The 20906-nt window shown below is 45.4% G+C and overlaps 1 protein-coding gene across 1 annotated transcript; it reads right to left on the bottom strand.

The window, feature by feature from the left end:
• Positions 1 to 408: 408 nt before the first annotated feature.
• Positions 409 to 17097, bottom strand: MAJIN (membrane anchored junction protein). Its single transcript, XM_049805577.1, has 10 exons — positions 16369 to 17097; positions 12770 to 12815; positions 11399 to 11474; positions 9502 to 9627; positions 8530 to 8561; positions 7596 to 7705; positions 5177 to 5231; positions 1929 to 2001; positions 1382 to 1526; positions 409 to 560 (listed from the first exon to the last, which is right to left on the bottom strand). The coding sequence occupies exons 1-10, from the start codon at positions 16467 to 16469 to the stop codon at positions 515 to 517; spliced, it is 810 nt and encodes a 269-aa protein (XP_049661534.1). The 5' UTR covers positions 16470 to 17097; the 3' UTR covers positions 409 to 514.
• Positions 17098 to 20906: the final 3809 nt, after the last annotated feature.

Below are 20906 nucleotides of genomic sequence, written 5' to 3'. Positions count from 1 at the left end.
GCCTCCTCCCACTACCTGTTGAAGGCATAAATAACTACACAACTTGTAGGGGAGTGATAAAAATCTAATCCAAAATATTTTCACCAATTTTGACGTTTTTAATGCTGTGAAGCATAGTGCAGGAGTCTATCCAATACTAGAAACCTCTGCTTGGAGGGAAGGAGTGTTTTCTGATAGGGTAAGACTGATTAAAACCCCACACAGTTCCAAGCTAATGCTTGTTTTATTAGTCTCATATAATGATTTTTAAATGTAAAATTCCCAATTTATGACACTCAAGAATCAAAATCTTAAAGCTTGTTGCTCTTTTTCCAAAAACTCTAGGTTGTGAAGAAAAAGACATTCTAACCTGACATCTTCAGTACATTAATTTGAAAATGTAAACAAAGTAGAATTTCATTTAAAGCATTAATAGTGGAGACAAGCAATGTGAAAAGCTGAATTACAAAAGAAACAATACAACTCGACATTCATGCTACAAGTTTACCTTTCCACAACCATTAGTAATTCCAGGTCAGTTCTTCCCACCAAAGAGATGCTGTAGTGGCGAGAAGATTATGCTGAGGAAACAACAACAACAAAACCTACATTATACTTAAAGTACTTCTCTGAGAATTGTAACAACAAGGTAATTTCTGTCCACCAGAAAGACACAAGCCCAGCACAAAATAATAGAGGAAGACTGAAAAAGTAGAGGAAACAAAGAACAACCTGTGCCATAACGGTCTAATCTCAATAGTTAAGGAGACTAGCACACATTATGATTAACAAGGAGTTTCATTGCTTCCAAAACCAACCCATCAAAGAAACAGTTACTGCCTATGTTCAACACGTGCTGTGCAGTGAACAGACCACTCTTGCAGCATACAGTTTCAACAGCTTTAGAGCACTCGTTTAGTCAGCAATGCCCAGCAACTGTTGGCATGGTTACTTTCATGTTGGTTTAAAATGGTGTCTTTGGGAGTCAAAGTTAGAAAGGCCACAGTTGCTAAGCAGCCAAATAAAGGCCATACTTACCTTGACTGAAGGTCCCTCCCAGGAAGGCCCTGCGAGAAGGGGTAGCTTTAAGTCCTTTAAAAATTGGGCTGGAGATGGTACTCCTCAGCTGATAAAAGCCACATCCTATGAGGGCTGTGACTGAGGTCAGTAACCCTCCTTTTTTTCCCCCAAAACAGCTCAGAAGAGGAACATTTCCTGGGAATGTTGCACCTTACCGCAAGACAAAAGGACATCCCTGAATGCACCTTTGCCTTGGCAGACTTTGATTTAACCACAGAAAAGAGGTACCCATTCTTCAAGAGAATGCAGAATCATCTGAACTGCCAGAATCAGGCACAGGCTTTGACACAGGCAGGACTGCTCATAGCTGCAGTATTAGTACCTTCTCCAGAACCTGGAGAGACCTCTTCCTCCTGACTCCATGTTTCCTTTGTTTATCATTTGGTCCATTTGCTGCAGTAGCTGCACTGCACCCTCAGCCTGACCAGTTCCTGTTCTTTGTTCAAGGTTAGATCCCACACGTCCCCCTGTAAGAAACAGCAGCAAGAACAAAAATATAAGCTTTCTCTCTCCACACACCCTGCAGACCCAACAGCAGACCCTGAAACTGAGAGGTGGGTCCAAGACTGTTGACTGACGTGACGCCTGGGAGCTTTCGAAGCAATCACAATGCAGACTGGTTTGGAGGAAGCCTCCCCTCCTGCAGCCCAGCTCTGAAAGAGCTACATAGCCTGGCTCTATGGGTGGGAATTGCTTATAGCCAAAATCATTGCTGACCTACCACTCTACGGCGGTTCTTATTCCTAGTCTCATGTGCTGGAAAATACCAAACACCATTTTTAAAGGAAAACTAATACCAATGTCATCCTTGCAGCTTTTGATTTCATATGACTAATTTGAATGAAGCAAACCAGGAATTCCTTACTTACACAAACTCATTTGCTTACTGCCCACAGTAAGGGATGCTGGACTAAACTCACGCTCATTTTCTTTGGAGGAATTCTGAAAGGAAAAGGAACCCAAGAACTGTCACACAATGTAAAATTCTGTTCTACAAGATTTTTGTTTCTTTGCTTGCTTGCTTGCTTGAAGAACTAAAAGGCAAGGTCTACTCTCTTGTTCTGTGATTTTATTTTCTTTCCTGCTACTATGAGGGCTTTCTTCACCAGTATCTTTCTACCCCTCCCTCCTCAGGACATTCCCAGGCCTAACATAAAGCAGTAATTCATTGTGTAGACTTTAATATAGTAGATAGTGAAAGAGTAACAGCAGCTATGGCACAGAGATTTTAAAAAACATCAACAGAGGTGCTGTGAGAAATAACAGCTGCTGGAAAATACCAGTCCCTAGACATCAGCCCTGCTAAGACACAGTCATAGGAAGCAGAGTAACAGGGGAGGGACAAAAGTGAAAAGTGCCAGAAGCAAGAGGTGAGCCAGAAATACCTATTAGCAAGGCTATGAGCAATACAAAGGACCACAAACAACAAAATCACCATGTAAGCTTCTTTAGGAGACAGTAAAACAACTTTGTCACAGATATAAGATCAGAGAAGAATAGATCCACTCCCCGATGGTGCTTCTCTTGCACTAAGCTCAGGTTCATGTGAAATTCCAAACTTCAGATGGCCAGAGATCTTTGCAGTTTAGTCTCAGAGCATTAACTAAGTTACAAAAATTATCTGCAGTGACAGGCTGAGCGTCTCTCAGTTCTCTTTCTTCCTTGTACTTCTACTGGTGTTCTTGGTAGGCGGAAAGATGCATAGGCTCGACTCCAATCATCCTGACCAGACAGCCTACTGTCAAAATTGCAGGCCTGGAAGGCGTTTGGAGGAGAGCTGAAAATGCAATCTATTTAACAGCTGTCTGACTGCAGCACTTCCATGGTCCTCCTTTTGAATCGAGTGCTGATGCTGTAAAGTCAGTCCTACGTGTACTAAGCAGACAGATTTCCTCCATGTTTTAACAAGACTGTTCCCTTTTCAAGATGCACTCTAAAACACCAGCTGGATTTGGATCCAAAATCATGCACTGCTGATAAACTGAACAAGAGCCCTGGAGGAATGATCAGAAGAATCCTGAGAAAGTACAGGAGCTACTGATATGTTTTTTCCTAAGCCTGATCTTTCTTCTCATCCTGAATACCAAAAGAAAAAAATGGAAATCAAACCAAATGGAAAGCATGTCACAGAAGCACCTGGCTCTTACCTCCTAAAAAAGCACATAAGGGAGAGGTCATCTGCCCAGGATTTCATGTGGTGCTCCTGAACGTCTGGTCTGGTATTCATAAAGATGCCAGTTTGTGTCTGGAGCTCCCTCTCAGTGTACAGTGCCCTGACTAGTGAAAATTGCAGGTATGAGTCATGGTGGCACAAGCACCTCTTCTGGAGAAGGTTCTTCTCACCTGAACTGGTATTTGCTAAGTTGATGATTCATTCGTCATAGTTCCAGTTTACCTGGAAAGAGCTCAGGACATGTCCTCCCCCATCAGTTAACACAGTAGGAGGTTATGGTGATGACTGCCACCTACCACATCATTTCTCAGGGTCCAACATGCTAACCTGGAGCTCCAGCTTCCAAGGACCCTAATGTTTGGGAAATTCAGCCACTGTACAAGGTGTGGAGGCATTCTGGGGACTGATTATAGCAAAGTGGGGAATAAAAAAAGCATATTTCAGAGGATGACCTTACCCCACCAACAGAGTGTTTGGAGCACCTGAGGAAAGAAGCCAGAAGGGACGTGTAGAGAGACCTGTCACTAATCCTGCAAAGGTAAGGTGATGGGAAAAAAAAGGGATACAGGTTTTGGAAACAAATCAGCCTGCTTGTTTTAGAGAAGTTCTGTACTGAATGCTCCTGAGGAGTTACCAGGCAGTCTCCTTCCTATCTTGAAAATCTAACAAACCTGTCAAAAACCCCTCTTCTTGAAAGAAAGTTTTGGGCTTACAACAAGGTGAGGGCTGTTTCAGTACAAGAGTTTACCTGTGCAGGCTGAAGGTAACCATGCAACTAGCAGCAACTGAAATAGCAGGCCACTGTATATGCAGGGGATCCCTGCAGAGCAATTACACTGAGATTGGCCCTTTGAAACCAGTTCTATAGGAGCAAGCAGGCAGTATGACGTGGCCACCAGGCAGCAAGCCCACAGACAACATTTCCATAAAGCTCAACCAGTTGTGGAGAGGTCCAAAAGGTTTCCAAAATGGGGGCAGCATGTCATCCTGCAGAAACACACAGAAATCTGGGCATCTGATGCAACTGTTCACCTCCCAAGGAACAGTGGGAAAAGAAGCTGTTCCTTTTATACCACTGGGCAACTTCCTTTCTGGACAACCCCACAAGAAATGAGCTTGCCTCCTCAGAAAAGACTCTCTCTGAAAAGCTGGAGAAGGAAGGCGGCCCGGAAGGCAATAGTGTGGCAGGGATTTGAACTAAATGCAGAATGGCTCTCAGGATCCAGAAAATGGACAAAATGCACTGGGACATTTAAGAGGATGGGCAACAGCCAGGAGGAAGAGAAGAGGGGGGTGAGGGAAGACCCTCTTAACTAAAGGGTGTGCCTAACAGTAGCTCTGTCAAAGCAGCCGTTTAGCCTGTGGGCTAAAAAAGAAAGAATCTCACCCTCCTGACAAGGTCTCTGGAGAACAGTGGGTTTAGAAAGCACCTCCCAATCCCTCTGGAACAATCCTGTCGTAAATCTGCCTTCTGATGACATAGTGAGAAAAGGCATGACACTGTTTCAAGAAGAGGGAGATGCTTGCAAGGCCACCTACACAGAGAGAGGACACTGGTGGGGAGTGGCAAGTACTCGCAGCAAAGCCAGTGTCCAGGTGTCAGCACCCACTGTTGACCCTTCATGGAGTTCTGCACAAAGGGGCATCTGAGGTAAAAGAGGACTGGAGGCTTGAAGACAAGGCAGGGCATCCTTCAGGTTCAGCTCCAAGAAGCTAAGCTCACCCCTAGAGTTTGTAGCTTCACAGTCAGAAAAGCCTGTGTTGGCTCCTGGTAAAACTCATCCCGTGGCTGAGTTTGATGAGCAGGAATCACAAATGTCTCCATGCAGGTGATGCAGGTGAAAAAGGAAAAAAAGTTACCTGAAGGCATTTTTATGCTTGCCACTTTAAGAATCTAGGACTAAACAGATACTGTTGTCTCTTCCTGACTATTCTGTAGCTTACCATTTCAAATCCATGCTCTGCTTTACTCGTATGGCGAACACAGTCGGCTTCAGTTCTAAAAATAAGTCAAACAGGTAAGAACTGAGTTTACAAAAAGTCACAAAAAGGAAGCAATCTTGTAAATGGCTACTCAAGTACTTCATTAGAAATTAAGGTTTCAGTACCTCTAGCCAACAAGATAGATACCCTTAATCTGTATTTGTACTCATGTTTCAAAGTCTCATTTAAAAAATGAAAATAGGCACTCATTCCAGTATTAGGCTTTCTGCTTTTCTAGTAAGCCAAACAAGCAGTTAAAGAGAAAACCAGTGTGACGTGACAGGGAAAGGGGGATAAGCAGTGAGGTGAGAAAGCTTGCAAATCCTACAAGATTACTGACACAAAGAGAAGGGCAGGTAGCAAAGAACCATAGAAAGATCTTACAAGACTCAGTCGTGGAGCAATAAAAAGGCAGAGAGGTACAAAGTGATGCATGTGGGGAAAAAGTGTCCTGGCTTCACACACAAAATAGTGCTCAGCATCACCTAGAGATTCTGACAGCCCAACACTCAATAGCACCCCAAGAAAACCCCAATCCAAATGCCCCATGAGGACTTACAAGCTAAAGAGCTTGTCCAAAAAGAAACAAAAGATCAAGAGGTGGTCTGACTACAGTAGGCAAACTCCTTCCCAGGGTGGGGGAATGCTCAGACTGAATGCTCAGCTCTTCAGTCTAACAGAGTAATTGGGGAAAAATGACAGAAGGCTTGAAGTTGATGCCTGACCAGTTTAATTTTGAAATCAAGAATACAATTTAGAATTATTAACTGTTTTAATCTTTTCTGGAATAGCGTAACTGCTGGGGCAAGACACAGGACTAAGAGAGAACTGCCAGACTGGATCATGAAATAGCCCTTTCTGGCCTTGTATCTTATGAATCTACAAATCACGCCTTGGCTAAAAGAGATTGGAAAGCATTCTGGATCCTGGTTTCATTCTTCACTCATGTCCAGCAGTTTTATTGTGACTAGAAACTGATGGAGAGGGCGGCGTGGGGAATGAAAGGACTACATTTGTATGAGCAGGAAAAGAACTGGCTTCAGACTTCTCTCATTGTAATCTCTGCCTGAAATACATTTGGGAATTGGGTAGAATATAAGGCAACAAGGGAGATGATTTGACATGGTCTGTACGTCGCCATGGAAGGGGAAAGGTGAGCATAAACACTTCCAACCACAACGCTGGATCTGGGACTCTCAGCCACATACTTGTGAATATTAAGTAGACATGAATCTTCTGTTTTTAAAAGCTACACTCCATGAAAGAAAGAAGCCTGCTAGACTGTAACTAATAATGGGCCTGCCTCTGAAAGGTAACCAAGAACTAAACTTGAAGTTAGTCATCATGAGTCAGCATTGCACCCTTGTGCTGAAGGCGGCCAGCAACACCCTGAGCTGCGTTAGGAAGAGTTTTGCCAGCAGCTCGAGGGAGGTGATCCTTCCCCTCTGCTCAGGGCTGCTGAGGCCAGTCTGTGTACTCTGTCCAGACTGGGCTCCCCAGGACAAGACTGGGACTCATTGGGGTGAGCCCAGCAAAAGGCCACAAAGATGATGAAGAGACTGGAACACTCTTCATATGTGGAGAGGCTGGGAGAGCTGGGACTGTTCAGCCCGGAGAAGGCTCAGGGGGCTCTTATCAATGTACACCTGATGGGAGGCAACGAAGAAGAGGGAGCCAGGCTCTCCTCAGCAGTGCCTTCTGGCAGGACAAGAGGCAAAGGACACAAATTACAAAACATGGAATTGACTCTGAACACAAGAAAAAACTTTCTGACTGCAACTGTGGTCAAGCACTGCAACCAGCTGCCCGCAGAATTTGTGGCATCTCCACCCTTGGAGTTCACTCAAAACCTGAGAGGACACGTCCTGGGCAACCTGCTCTGGGTGACCCTGCTTGAGCGGGAGGGGTTGGACTTGATGATATCAAAGGTCCCGAAAACCTCAATGATTCTGTGAAAGCCACAGATAGAGATCTCAGCCGCAAGCCAAGAGGTAGCAGTCATCAGCTGACTCAGAGGAACAAGCTGGGAGGCAGCTAGAAAAATGTTCCCAGTTCTTCCCTTGTCATCCCTGCCTCAGGTGTGCAAGCCAGTGCACTGCTTTGTCAAGCTGCCCAGTTCTCATCCCGCTGTGATTCTACAGGTAACGTTAACACAAAGGAGTTAGACAGTTAGAGGTCTAGTTAATGGCATGGGAACCTGAAAGCACAGAACAACTTTTCTCCAAACATGGACAATGCTGCTTAGATTCTGTCACCTACGGAAGAGAAGGAAGAAGACAAATGGGCCAAAGGGTTACACAGGAATGAAATATGAGAAAGGTACAAGAAACATCAAAAACATTGATATGTGCCCTGGAAGACTATTTTGTAGTCAACTGACCTGTCCATATCCAACTGTGAGTGCGAGGCCTCTGCTCCGACTTCCACTCTTCTCCTCTTCACTGTTTCTTCCACTGCAGCACTTTCTGACACTTCATTTCTTCTCTTGACCTTCAAAACATTGCGAAGTTGGTATTGATAAAATTTGATTTTGACTTTTCTATTTTAGAACAAAAGTCAGACTTAATATACATCCATATTTCACAACATTGTCCATGCTTATACAACAAAAATAACAAAAAAAGATTCAGGAATAAAAGATTAGCTGCCTTATTTAAACAGAAGGTAAGCACTGAGAGACCATCCAGAAAATTATGCTCAACAGTTTTAAACAAGAACTGCTGCTTCCCAGGGCATCCTATTTGTTCCGTTTTTAGAGGAGGGCCTAGGAATGTAATTAGCAGGAACGTAATGCTAGCAGAGAGAGTGGGATTTTCTTTGGGGGAATTCGGACAGGACACCTTCACTAATTCACTCCATCTTCAGACACTTACCTGTATAGAAAACAAACCCACCCTGAGCTCTCACTAAACAACAACTTTCCAAAGAAGCTTGACTTTGTTGTTTAGGACACATACAGCACTTAGGAAACTACTTAATTATTCAGCAATATTGACCTCATACAGACTCTCACGGTGAAGAAACCATTTGACAGCTCAGCTCAGACTTGCAGAAAACACGTTTAATTGAAGCCAGCATGGCACTTGCATCCTGAGGCAGGACTTCATTCAAAGTCTGCTGGAATTGACAGGAAGGTTTCCCTCAACTTGGATGGTTCTAGGGGAGAATTCAGTCCCACCTTACACTGCCTGACTGACACCCAGAAACAGGAGAACTATAGCATTGCCTAGATATATATTCTGCTTCTTCAGACTATTTGGAATATGACTTTTAAAAAAAACAAAACACAAAACACAACCACACATACAACTTACAAGCTCATCAGTGCCCTTGTTTACTTCTTTACCTGTAACAGAGGTATTATAAAATCTGGTGAATATTTGGTGACTGGAGTTTCTTTAACCAACTTTAAAGTACATTTTTGCATTACACCTCACTTCCTGAGAACAAGATAAACTACTTAGAAACAATGCTGGACTTGCATATGATATCTTGAAACTGAAGAACTGCAAATACAGCTCTTTAAGAACTCCTGGCTATGAATAACACAAGCCAATGGGATGGGGACAATTGCTTTGGACTACTTGTCCATTTGATAAAGGAGACCAGAATATCTACTAAGCACTCACAAGAAAGACCAGCAGCTTTTCCCAGGGACAAATAATCAGAACAGGAAATAGTAAGAAAAAACACTCCGTTTTCACAACAGAGGAGGTTAAACGCAGAGTCCCACAGAGGTCTCAGCTGGGGCCTGAGGCTGTTCAGGGAATTCATAGAAAACCTGGAATATGAGAAACTAGGGAGGTGACAACATTTGCTAATTATATAAAAGACATTATTACCATTATTACTATCATTATTTAGAAAAACAAATGCATTCTTTCTTTAGGAAAATAGAAACAAAGAGTGTGAAGTTCAATGTCAACAAATGTAGTCAAACATAAGGAAGAAAAACATGTGTTCCATATATATGTGCTGGCTCCAGCCTAGCTACTGACATTCAAGAATGAAGGTTGGGAGCCACTGGGCATTGCTTCATAAAAATACTAGCTGAAGAGTCAGCAGTGGGTGAAAAGGCAAAGAGAAATTCTAGAAATTTTCAAAAAGAAATATAGGACAAAAGAGAACACATTACTATGCTCCATTTCAAATCCATGGTACAGCCATACCGCATGCAGTTTTGCACCCTCTAATTCAAAGACACAGTAGAGGAAGGGAAAGGGAAAAGCAAGACATAGGTCATAGATGTTTCCAGACATTATCCAAACATAGCCATAGTGACTTACCACAAGATAGGCTTTGCTGAAATGAGTTGAGTTCTAGATACATAGTGCAAATGTAGGGATAAGGCACAAGGTGGACGTTCTCATGTTTGAATCTCATCTTTGATACTCTCTCCCATTTACTCAAATCTGAGAACAACGATAAGACTTAATAACATAGCACTAACATTTCAAAGGAGCAGGAGTCCTGACAATGCCTTCTTGTAAAGTTTCAAAAGTCATACCACACTGAACATGTATGCATAAGAGAGCAACTACAATCTGTTGGTATGAACTTTGTGAAAAAACACTAGTAACACGTTACAAGAAACACTCATCCAGGTGATACTCTCCCATCAGTCGCTTGTATTAATAGCATTGTGTTTCCTTAACTGTATCTGGCTTCAGTCCTGGCATCTTCCCACAAGAAACAACATGCCAGGCTCTTCCAACCCTGTGAATAAAACCTCATCAGCTTTCCTAACTAAAAAGTAATTATTTTAAAAATTATTTTTAAAACTGAAAAGGACTAGGATTCATAAGGAGTAGCATCATTACATTCACTTCACAGTTCAAAATGGGAGGAAAACAGATAATTGACATGACAACTGCCACAATCACAGATGTTCCTTCCTGTGGGTGCAGTTCGCACACCTAGGAGCACATGCATGCAAGAATGGATGACGCCAGACAGCAGTCTCTTTACATGCCTCTGATCTCAGGAAGAAACAGGTAACACAAATACTTTTAGTCCATTTGCTAGCAGAAATTAACATCCTGAAGAGTGGAGATGAGGCCCAAGTTTTGCCTAGATGAAACACTGATGCAATCAGTTCCCTTAAGGGATGAAATTGCTCGTTTGAGTTTGGCTTCAAGGACTCCCACAGCTGGTGATTAACTAAGAGGTATGCTGCAGCAAGGAGGCCGACACACAGATTGCAGGACAACTCATCACGCCAGGCCTCTGAGCTTGCAGTTCTCATCAGGGCCCGGTGCTGGCTGAGCAGGTGAATGGACTTCCAAGTTCTAGAAATACAAGTTCGTGAATCAAACTGTCCTCAAGCACACAGGCAAAACTGTCTGTGCTTTAGTGAAGCAAATGAACAATGAGGCTTCGTTTGTTTGGGTGCCTTCTTTCTGACAATGCTCTGGGCTACTTTCTCTTCCTGGCAGTAACAGGAATAAGTTGCTCTCGTACATACCAGCTTCTGACAGAGAAAGAGGACGACCTCGTTCTTACCTGCTAGTATGAGGGGTGGCAATAATGCAGTCTGCCAAGACTGGAAGGGAATGCCTTGGAGGCGGAAACATGTGGGTGTTCATTACTCCTGGGCACTTGGAATCACAGGAGGTGATGCCAAAGGGCTGGATCCAATTAAAAAATTGACACACCTTAGGACTGAAAAGGCTTCCCTTCAACTAACTTACTTTTCTCTTCAACAACAGCCTCAGGAGAGTAGGTGCTTCTTAACCCTTCACACTAAGCAACTACAATATTTAATCCTAATACACCTTACAAGAAAACTACTGCAGTCTTCTCTACTAGTGGACCAATGCTGCTGAGCCTGAAAGGAGCGTTTTACATTTTATTAACCTTCTGAAACAACGCACTAGCTTTGCTTGCAATCACATTATGTGGGTTTCCTGGGACTTTATATATACATGTTCATTTTCTCTGGCTAAATCAGATTTGGAACGCAGGGGTGTTCATCCAAAAACACTGCAAAACACTCTTTTCCCATCAGTTCTCTGAAGGCAACAACTGAGAAGGATCTTCAGCTAACGTAAAACTGCACAGGTCAAAGGATTCGTACTCTAGCTAAAGATCTGCACACTACTGGACATGAATGTCGAATTAAGCAATGCCCAACAGGTGCAAGTCATTGAATCTTTTATTTTACAAGTAGGAAAGAAAGGATACATGGAAAGATAGTGAAGTGGTCTGTAGAAAACGGACGTAAATCATCAAGATTTCCAAGGATTACTCGAATTGCTTCCTGGAGAGGCCAAAACAAGAAAGGAAGGAATAATATTAACAATATAGCCACAATTCCACTGTCAAGTACAGTTTTGAGGCTTGGAAAAAAATTAACATTACAGTTTGCATGAATCATGGAAGAGCAGGTTCTAGGTATTTTGCTTTTCTTCCTCCCCTGCCTTCCCCTGCTCCTTCCCATCACCTTAGAGCACGCTGCCCTAACAGATTCACAGAAACTGAAGTGAATGAATGTCTTAATCTTGAACTAACATAGAAGCATTACTATGGAAACTGGAGTAGTGCTTTTAAATTTAAGAAGTTTTACATTTAAGAAGCCTGCTTCTTGCCAGCAAAACACATATAGTGTGTTGCAAAAACCAACTGACCTGTTGCAAAAATAAACGTATTCCCCTTTTTCTGAATATTGACGCAATTCAGTTACAAATGAACTGTAGTTCAGCCCCAACATATTCCTGCTTTATAAACGGGAAACTTTTTCCAGTAATACCTTTCAATATTATCAAAAGTGAAAAAGAAACAAAAATTAACCGATGATTTTCCACATCAATTAAAATCAGCATATTTTCTTCAATGATATTTACAACACTGTTACTGTACTCTGAAGATTTGTTTAAAATTAAGTAACAGGAGCATTTTTAAGCAGGCAGTATATTGGTCTCATTTCCTCAGGAATGGCAGGGTCTTTCTCCTGTCTCAGGAAGAAGATGACAAGAACAGAATTCATCAGTTGTCACCAAGCTTCATCACAAAGTAATGGCGTCATTAAAAGAACATCCACTGGCTCTCCCAGCTCCACAGCTATGAGGAAAGCATGTGCAATTAAGCATGAGATTAGCTGCTGTCAAGCTAGCTCACCAGTACTGCCACAGCTCCTGAAAAACTAGGAGGGTCTGAGAGCTAGTCAAGCCTGAGAAGTTCAAAGCAGTGGTCAGGTCTGGGGCCGAGAGTGAAACCACAGGAAACTGCTACTGCAGAATGAATCTGAACAGGAACCAGAAAGGGACGGGGTGCAACTAGCTCAACAAATAGGAGTTTTCATTTGTCTAATTTTAACAGTCAGTAGCTTCTTTGAAATATTTCTGAAAAAAGCATTACTCGCTTATGCTAATGCTGTCTGTTGATGACATTTTTCATTTATGTCATTTTTTTCACCCTCGTACTGTCCAGAGAAGTTCCCCATTACTTGCACTTGAAACCCTGCATTTGACAAAACGTCCTCTGTCCCATAACGAACAAAATATTTGCTCAACCTAACATTCAGCTAAGGTCCCGTGGACCTGCTTCATCTCCTACCTCTAACTCCTTGACAGCACTTCCAGTGGTGTCGAGATCCAGAGCGCTATGAAACAAACAGAGAGAGTTAGTCCCACCCCGATCAAAAAGCAATGGAGCTACATTCCTTGTAAGAGTTTAAACAACAAAACATCATTCCCATTGCACAGAGAAAATACTTAGCAGGCAGACGAATTCCCAATTTATTGTTCTTAAAAAACATCCCTTATTCCACAAGGACTGTTTCTTTTCACTTTTCTGCCCATTTGTATTTTGTGTGTCTGAGGATTCAATGGATGAGAGATCAGATCTTTTCAGTCAATTCTCAGCAACTTTTAGGATTGGGTTTTCTGACAAGGTGCCCTCAAACCAGCACCTCTCCCTTCCAGCCTATCACAATGCCATTGTGCTCAAGGGACTAAAAGAAGGAACCAGCAGGATGTGTCTCTTAATCCCCTCCATGGTGCAAACCTGCAGAGAACAGGCCTTCACAGCATTGGAGCTAGGCCCTATGATGCTGGGAGTTGTGTACTGCCTGCATCAAACTGTGTTCCCAACTACTAACTACATCTTTTGTAAGCCAGATTCTCAAAAGTTGTTTGCTGCTAGGTACCGGCCAACAATAAAATGCATAGGGAAAGAGAAGGTCTCAAAGAAAAGCTGAACCCATTAAAAAGTAAACAAGTGTCGCACAAATGTCACTTGGAAATAAGGAAATACGGTGGAGTGTAAGGAATTATGGCATGCAAGTATTCTCTGGTATGTGGTTTGGCAGGCAGCCATTCTCATATCCTCCACATTCAAGGGCCCCAGCCAGAACTCAGTCAGAGATGAGAACTTTCCTTCCTCTTCAGAAAGGCTCTCTCCTTGCTTGATACAGAACAAGTTAATGAAAGGAATTACACAGTGCACCACAGCAGAAGGACAGATATCACCCACCCAAGACTTATGCTGTGGTCATGAAGTCTTCATGGATCAGCAGGGACACAAAAGCACGATTCAGGAAGGGACGCTGCCGCGGCAATGAGGAGAAGAGGGTAGAAAGAATGGAAGAAAGCAAGGGGCAATGACAGACTGCCAAACTCAAACAAATACAGTGCGCTCTCTACCATCAGGAGATCAAACACCTGCAGGCTGTTCAGAAACATACACGCACTACTGGCAGTGCCTTCTAAAGGGATTACGCTGAGGAAAAGACCTTAGTCACAGACAAGAACAATATTTCAAGCACCTTCTGAACAATACGTGACACCAGAAGACATGCAGCAGAATTTCAAAGACCCAGCCTACTTCTCCAAAGGAAAAAGGAGACAAATCTGGCACGAGATTTAACGTAGCTTCAGGTCTGGAGACAGCCTCATTGGCATGGTGTTCATAGCACATTCTCTTCAATTCTTCTGCAGCTAACAGTCACTTCCAGAGTAAATCCAGGCCCTGGCAATGCCTGTGCACATCTGATTGCAAAAGCAAATTCACTCACACTCATAAAACCACTCTCTAGGCAGAGGCTTGAGTCATTGCCTAAGTCATTTTAGCCCTGCTGCAACCTCACTGGCAAGGAAACAGGGTTTTCGGGATGCCACAATGCTTTTCTCTTTCTCTGATGCAGGGATACTTCCTGGCTCAAAAGGATCTCAGTCCTAGTTTCTGCATGGGTGCCACCACCTGAAAAGAGACTTAACCTCAACAGTTTAGATGACTTTCCAAAAGCCTGTGAGGGCATCAACCTTGAACTGCTGTCTGATGATGACCACAGCCTTGAAGGATGTACACAGGGAGCCAGATTATGCTGAGCCACTGCTTTGGCTTATGAATACTATCATTATTAATACTTATCAGAGGCTGAGGCAGCAACAACTCATAAGTTTCAGACCAAGTTTGGGCCCTACAGAACACTCCTTCAGCAGGACCCAAACTATAAGCACCTGCTTTGGAATACCACCCTTAAACCCAAGCAGTTCCAGCTCCTTTTTCAGAGCAGCTTAAACTTCTGGAATTATTATAGATTGCAGTCTCCAGGATTCTAAGTCCCCTCTCAAACTAAAGGCTCCAGAGCTCCTTGAGTGAGCTGGTCAAGATTTTGCCCACTCGCAAAAGCACTTGCCCATCATCTCTGTGCCTGACCAGCCGACACAATCAGATTCCTCCAGGGCAATACCCTCAGGGAAAGTCTCTTTTTAACTTCTGAAGGACCAGCCTCTTCACTTGTTTTACATCTTCCCCAGCTGACCAGACTACTCAGTACCCTGTGCTTTAGTTACTTTGCTGGCTACTAACTCAAACTTCCCATTTGAGGCTTACCACACAGCTGTTACCTCCCACAACCTTCCTATTCATTGTCCCCTGCACACGCAAAGGCCGCTTTCCTTTCTCTGCCTCGCATGCCAGCAGTACCACAGACTAAAACACTCTCCCTTCGCTCTCATTTCTCCGGCTTGCCGCTACAGTGCCTTCTAGAAACGGAGAGCAGCAGTTACCCTAAAGGTCCTGCTCAGCCCCTCTGCCTGCAGGAGAGGCATGCTATTGTTTCAAAACCACAGGACAGGTTTGTCACAAACACATTTGAAAGAGGAGTGGCAGTGCAAAGGGAACCTTGAGAGAGAAAAAATCCCAAGAGCACAACAAACAACTACTGCCAACAGCCAGTGAGAGTTCCCAAAGACTCTTTCCACATCCACACTTGAGCACCAGATTGCCAGGCCAGCGAAAGGCACATTGCTAACAGCAGACAGCCCAAGAAATAAGTACATACTTTGAGTACAGAGCTCCATGGCTGTGCTGGTTAATTAATGTGAGAGTTAATTTTCCCCACAGTAGCTTAGATGGGGCTGTTTTGTGTTTCTGCTGAAAACAGTGTTGATAACACAGGGATGTGAGCAGTGCTTACACAGCATCAAGGCCTTTTCTGCTCCTCTCACTGCCCCACCAGTGAGTAGGCTGAGGATCCACAAGAATTTGGGGGTGGGACAAGGCTGGGACAGCTGACCCCATCTGACCCAAGGGATATTCCAGACCATAGGACGTCATGCTCAGCAGTAAAACTGGGGGAAGAAGGAAGGAGCACATTCCCAAGAAACTGTTAGGTGTGATGAAGCACTACTTTCCTGGAGATTAAATGCCTGCCTGACAATGGGAAGCAGTGAATGAATTCCTGATTTTGCTTTGCTCATGTGCACAGCTTTTGCTTTACTTATTAAACCATCTTTATTTCAACCCATGAGTTTTCTTACTTTTACCCTTCTGATTCTCTCCCTCATTCCCCTGCAGGGCAGTGAGCAAGCAGCTGTGCAGGGCTTAGCTGCCGGCTGGGGTTAAACCACTACAAAGGCTCTAGAGCTTCTCAGTTAAACACTTACAAAATTTAAAACTACCATCAGTAAAACCAGCCTCTTTTTCCACTGCATGGCAGTGAAACAGCAGCGGTTTTTACAGCTCACATTACTCTCTCAGGCTGATGCTCAGCCTGTGCAAGGACAGTAGCCACTTGGAAGTGACCACTTCCATGGTCAGTGAAAGAAGGTAGGAAAAGAGCAGCCCTCACAATCTGAATTTAGGGTCTCCTATTAACCCACTGCTACATGCAGTCATCAAACTGCAGGTTGTAGCTTTAACATGCTTACCTGTTGAAATTGCCATAACGGATTTTAAATTTGTACACAAGCCTGCCTGCATGAAGAAACCTTGTCTCAGGCAACCGACAGGTAAATGGTTTCAACGACATCTTCCTTTCTCCTGGAATGCCAGCCTAGGGAAGGAAGCAGGAGAGTCAAGGGGACATTACTGCTCTGGAAATGCCACTGCCGACCTCCCTGAAGCTTGACAGGCCTCTTGCCCCGGGGGCTGCCAAGAACGCCCGGGCAGGACTGTGTCGCAGCCCGCCACCGACGCCAGGCTGCGAGGGAAGGACACCCCCGGCGGCTGCGGGTCCCTGCGGGAACGGACAGCCGGCAGAAACTCCTTTCTCTCCACAGCCGCACGTCTCCGCGGTGCCCGCCGGCCTCCGCCGGACAGCCACCAGCGGCAGGCAGTCCCCTGCCGCCCCCGCAGCCCCGGGGGCGGCAGGGAGTGGCCGGGGCTGGCCAGGCCTGTGGGGGGGAAGGCCGGCACCCGGCGCCCCGGCCTGCCGCGAGGGGAGATGCCGCCGCCTCAGCCCCGCTGCCGGCCTCCGAGGCCCCCCGGCAGCCCCGGCGCTGGGGACCGCCGGGCAGCCCACCGCTCCACGGAAGAAGAGGAGCCCCTGTCAAGGCCACCGGTCCCGCCGCGCCCGCCGCTCGCCCTTGCCTCAGGCGGGGCCGGGCCGGGGCTGCGGCCGGAGCAGAGCCGAGGGGAGCCGAGTCAAGCCGAGCCGAAACGAGATGAGCCGAACGGAGCCGAGCCCAGCCGAAACGAGATGAGCCGAACGGAGCCGAGCCCAGCCGAGCCCGGCCCGAGCGGAGCCGAGCCCGGCCCGAGCGCCCCCTCCCTCTGCTCCAGCTCCCCACGGCCACACGCTGCTTGGCACTGGCTGCTGCTGCGCTGCAGAGGCAACTGGATTTTGGGGCTTGGAGCGCTTTGGGTTCCAGCGTGAGCCCAAAGCATCAGAGGAGTTGGCCTGTACCTCCTGGCAGGTCTTGCAGCTGCTTTCAAGGGGCTCTGGGCTCTGCCCAGGCTTCTGGAGTCAACGTTAACTCTGGTGCCTAATGGCAGTACCCTATCAGTGGCCTTGGTAGCTCAGCCCTTTCTCTCCCAAATTGCGATGATGTCAGGTTTGCCTTTTCTTGTTTTAGGCACTCTTCATGCAAAGATTCCCAGAGATTTTTTCATTCCTCCGCTACACACACAGTGGGATTCCTGGAGGGCTGCAGAAATGCAACAGCAGCAGCATTAGTCTCTTCTGGGGTTTTGGGGAGGAAACACCCTTGTAGATAGCTGTCTGGAGCCTTTCTGGCAGCCACCTTTTACTTCTCAAACAGACACAACCGAAAAGCTCTGATGGTCAGCGACCTAGCCGAGCAATGATCAAAAAAGAGCCACTTTTAATCCCAGGAAAGCCAGGACGTTTGTAGGAAAAACAATGTCCCAATTAGTTCTCTTGTGCCAAACACAAAAACAGATTTTGGTGTAAAAGAAGAGGCTCCTAGTGAACTAAATAAAAACCTAAACACAGAATGAAAGCAGACACTGATCTGCCTCCTCAGGGCAGGATAGTCAGCATTTCCTTTTGCTCTGTAAAGAACATCCTTTCCATTAAAATGAGGAGCTTCTCTGTTGAACTAGGAGGCCGTCAGTGCTCACGGGCTTCTGATGGCAGCTCTGCCTGAGGAACCTGGCTCAGACAAGTGCTTGCACCACTTCGGTGCTTCTAGGGAGCATCCGTACTCTTCCTGCCTCTCAGGAAAAACCTGGATCAGAAATGAGCTCAGGCCTTCTGCTCTGTCTGGGGAACTGCCTGCTGGAAACTGGAACAGCACTTTCCAGGAGGAATCCTCTTTTCTGATTGCTTTTCCTTGCAACTCACTTACCCATGCATCTAGGGTCGAGGTAGGTTTTCCACCCCACTTCCTCATGGTCACGCAGGTAAAACCACAGGGTACACCATGGTGTGTACCTTCTATCTCCTCTCTCTTGAGCAGAGGAACGCTTACTCCTAATAGCTGAGATGCGGGCCCATACAGGTGGGGAGAACATAGCCTTTTTGAATTGCTGGAACTCCCGGGACAGTTCATCTACAGCCGAGACATGAGCCCGTAGGGAGGAAGAGAGACTTCCTTTGTATTGCCGGAGTCGGCCAGCCACTTCATCCACCATTTGTCCCTCACCTTCTCTCCTGGACATCATTGCCAGTGAGTTGGCACACGACACTGGTGCACGTCGTAGAAACTTCTGCCAACACGTGGGTTGTGTGCATTGGACTTCATCTGGATCTGTGGGTAACTGCTCATTATCTGGATCATTATAAATCACCTCCAGCAAGGCTAATTCCCTCACGTACTGGATACCTCTCTCCAGGGTGGTCCACTTGCCTGGGTGACATGTAGCATCTTCCTCGGAGGGGTACTTTTCCTTCACACCTGACAGAAGTCCCCTCCAGAGGCTGAGGACTTGTGTCTTTTTCCCAATTGCCTTGTCAATGGCCCCTTCCCTAGACAGGGATCCCAGCTGCTTGCCTTCCCTACCCTCTAATTCCAAGCTACTGGCCCATTATCCCAGCATCGGAGCAGCCAGGTAACAATGTGCTCACCTGGGTGGTGGCCAAAATCTTTTCACATATCTCACAGCTCACTCAGGGATAGGGAGCGGGTGATTATATCAGATTCTGCCTCTTCCTCCTGTTCTCGTGATGACCCTGGTTAACCTTCATCCCTTGCTGAGCAAACTGATTTCTCTGTGTATTTCATCTTCTGTATAGGGGCAACTGACACTGGCACAGGTTGGTTCTCTGGTTCAGCTGCAGTGCCTGGCGCTGGGGTTGGGATAGCTGCAGTGCTTGTCACGAGGGTTGGAATAGCCACAGTGCCTGTTGGTCCCTTTTCCCTCCCTTCTATCTGAGGGTGCTGCATAATATCGAGCAGTGTTTGGTAGATACTGGCCCAGCACAGTGCTGTAAGTTGTGCCTCTTCGGAATAGGCACCCAAAAGTTAGAAAGAGGTTTCGATGGCAAATGCCTACAATTGCTTTTTGTTTTTCAGAACTCCTGGATTTAATTTCCAAGTAACTTGATCTCCCTGGTGCAGTTGCTCCAACTTCATGGCACCGTGGCTTTGTCCTGCTCAGCTCTTTTCAGTTGTCCAGGATTCCCCAAGAACTGCTGTCTCCCAAATGGAGGTGTATGTTTTCATGTCTTACACATTACTAGGCGAAGCCATTAATTACAGCTGGCTCTTGCAGAGGGGGAGGAGGAAAACACAGTGAAACCAAAATGTGGTAGGGAAGGTAACAGGAAAGTATTTGTGCTTCTGGTACACCTTTCCCGGCAGCCAGGTTTCCTTGTGTAACCCCAGTGCTTCTGGAAGTTGGAAAGATGCACACATTTAAACGGCACAGAGATAGGGACATGAGTCAGTGCTGTCCCCCTTCTGACTGAAAGAATTATCCAAAGCTTAGGGCCTTGCTGGTAGTTTATCAGAGTGCGTATATATGCCGTGGAGCCCGCAGTAGCGAGCAGTTGGAGCCTGTGAACTCCTAGGTCTCTGCCAGTGATGTTACGTTTAGTGGAAGAAGCATCTGACCGTTGAGGCAGGTGAGATGCAAGCCTGCTTGATTACAGCAAATGTTCAAGGACCTGATTCTCTCAGCTGCTCGTGGCCCAGTAAAAGCAGTTTTGCTGCTGTTGGTAACAGACCACAGTCCTTATGCTAACTTTGTGAGGCCAGAGGACCAGGGTCTATTGGGTTTCTCGGCTTGTCATGAGAACTGACTTTGTGAAAAGAAGCTTTGTAACGGTGTCTCATGTTACGATGCACAGTTCGAGTATAAGGTAATAGCAAAGGCCTTCAAAACATGCATGTGGGCTAAAAGAGCATCCCCGAGGCTATAAAAAATTCAGTAGTAGTCAGTTCCTGGTCATAAAAGAAGTACAGCCTTGAGACTTGAGAAAAACTGTATCATAAAGAGAAAAAAGAGGAAGAAGCTAAGCAAGAAAAATGTTGAGCAACAGGATAATATGCCTGACAACCTGGGAAAGTAACACCTTCAAGCCTTGTACTGTGTGAAGTCCATTAGACAGAGGCCTAAGGCTAAGACCCTGCTTAGAGAGTCAAACATCTTACAATAAGATCCTGCCACTGAGTGAATTTTCTCACTACACATTCAAAGCTGTGAGCAGACTCCTGGTTTCAAGTACCACGACTGTTATGGACCCTTAGACTTGACAGCATTGTCCAGGTCTGTGCATAACAAGATCAGCGTGTACATATCTGTGTGTTTTCACCTCAGGTTATGTGTGTTTCAGCTCTTCAACCACGAAAAAAGTCCCTATTGCATGTTACTACAGTTTGTCCAGTCACTCTTGGTAAAAGGCTCTGCAGTTTCTCTGGCAAACGTCAAGGGAAATACTTGCATCATTCAAAGCTCATAAGTCAGTGCATTCAATCTCTGCACTAACTTGCAATAAGTGCCTACGCACTGTTGCCTGGGTCATCCCACTGTCTTAGATACCTGTATGTTGTTAAGGCTGCCA

Source organism: Accipiter gentilis, chromosome 7 (genome assembly GCF_929443795.1).
Source record: "Accipiter gentilis chromosome 7, bAccGen1.1, whole genome shotgun sequence".
Taxonomy (NCBI): domain Eukaryota; kingdom Metazoa; phylum Chordata; class Aves; order Accipitriformes; family Accipitridae; genus Astur; species Astur gentilis.
Note: the sequence above shows the minus strand (reverse complement) of the source record. Positions and strands in the feature narration are given on the sequence as shown.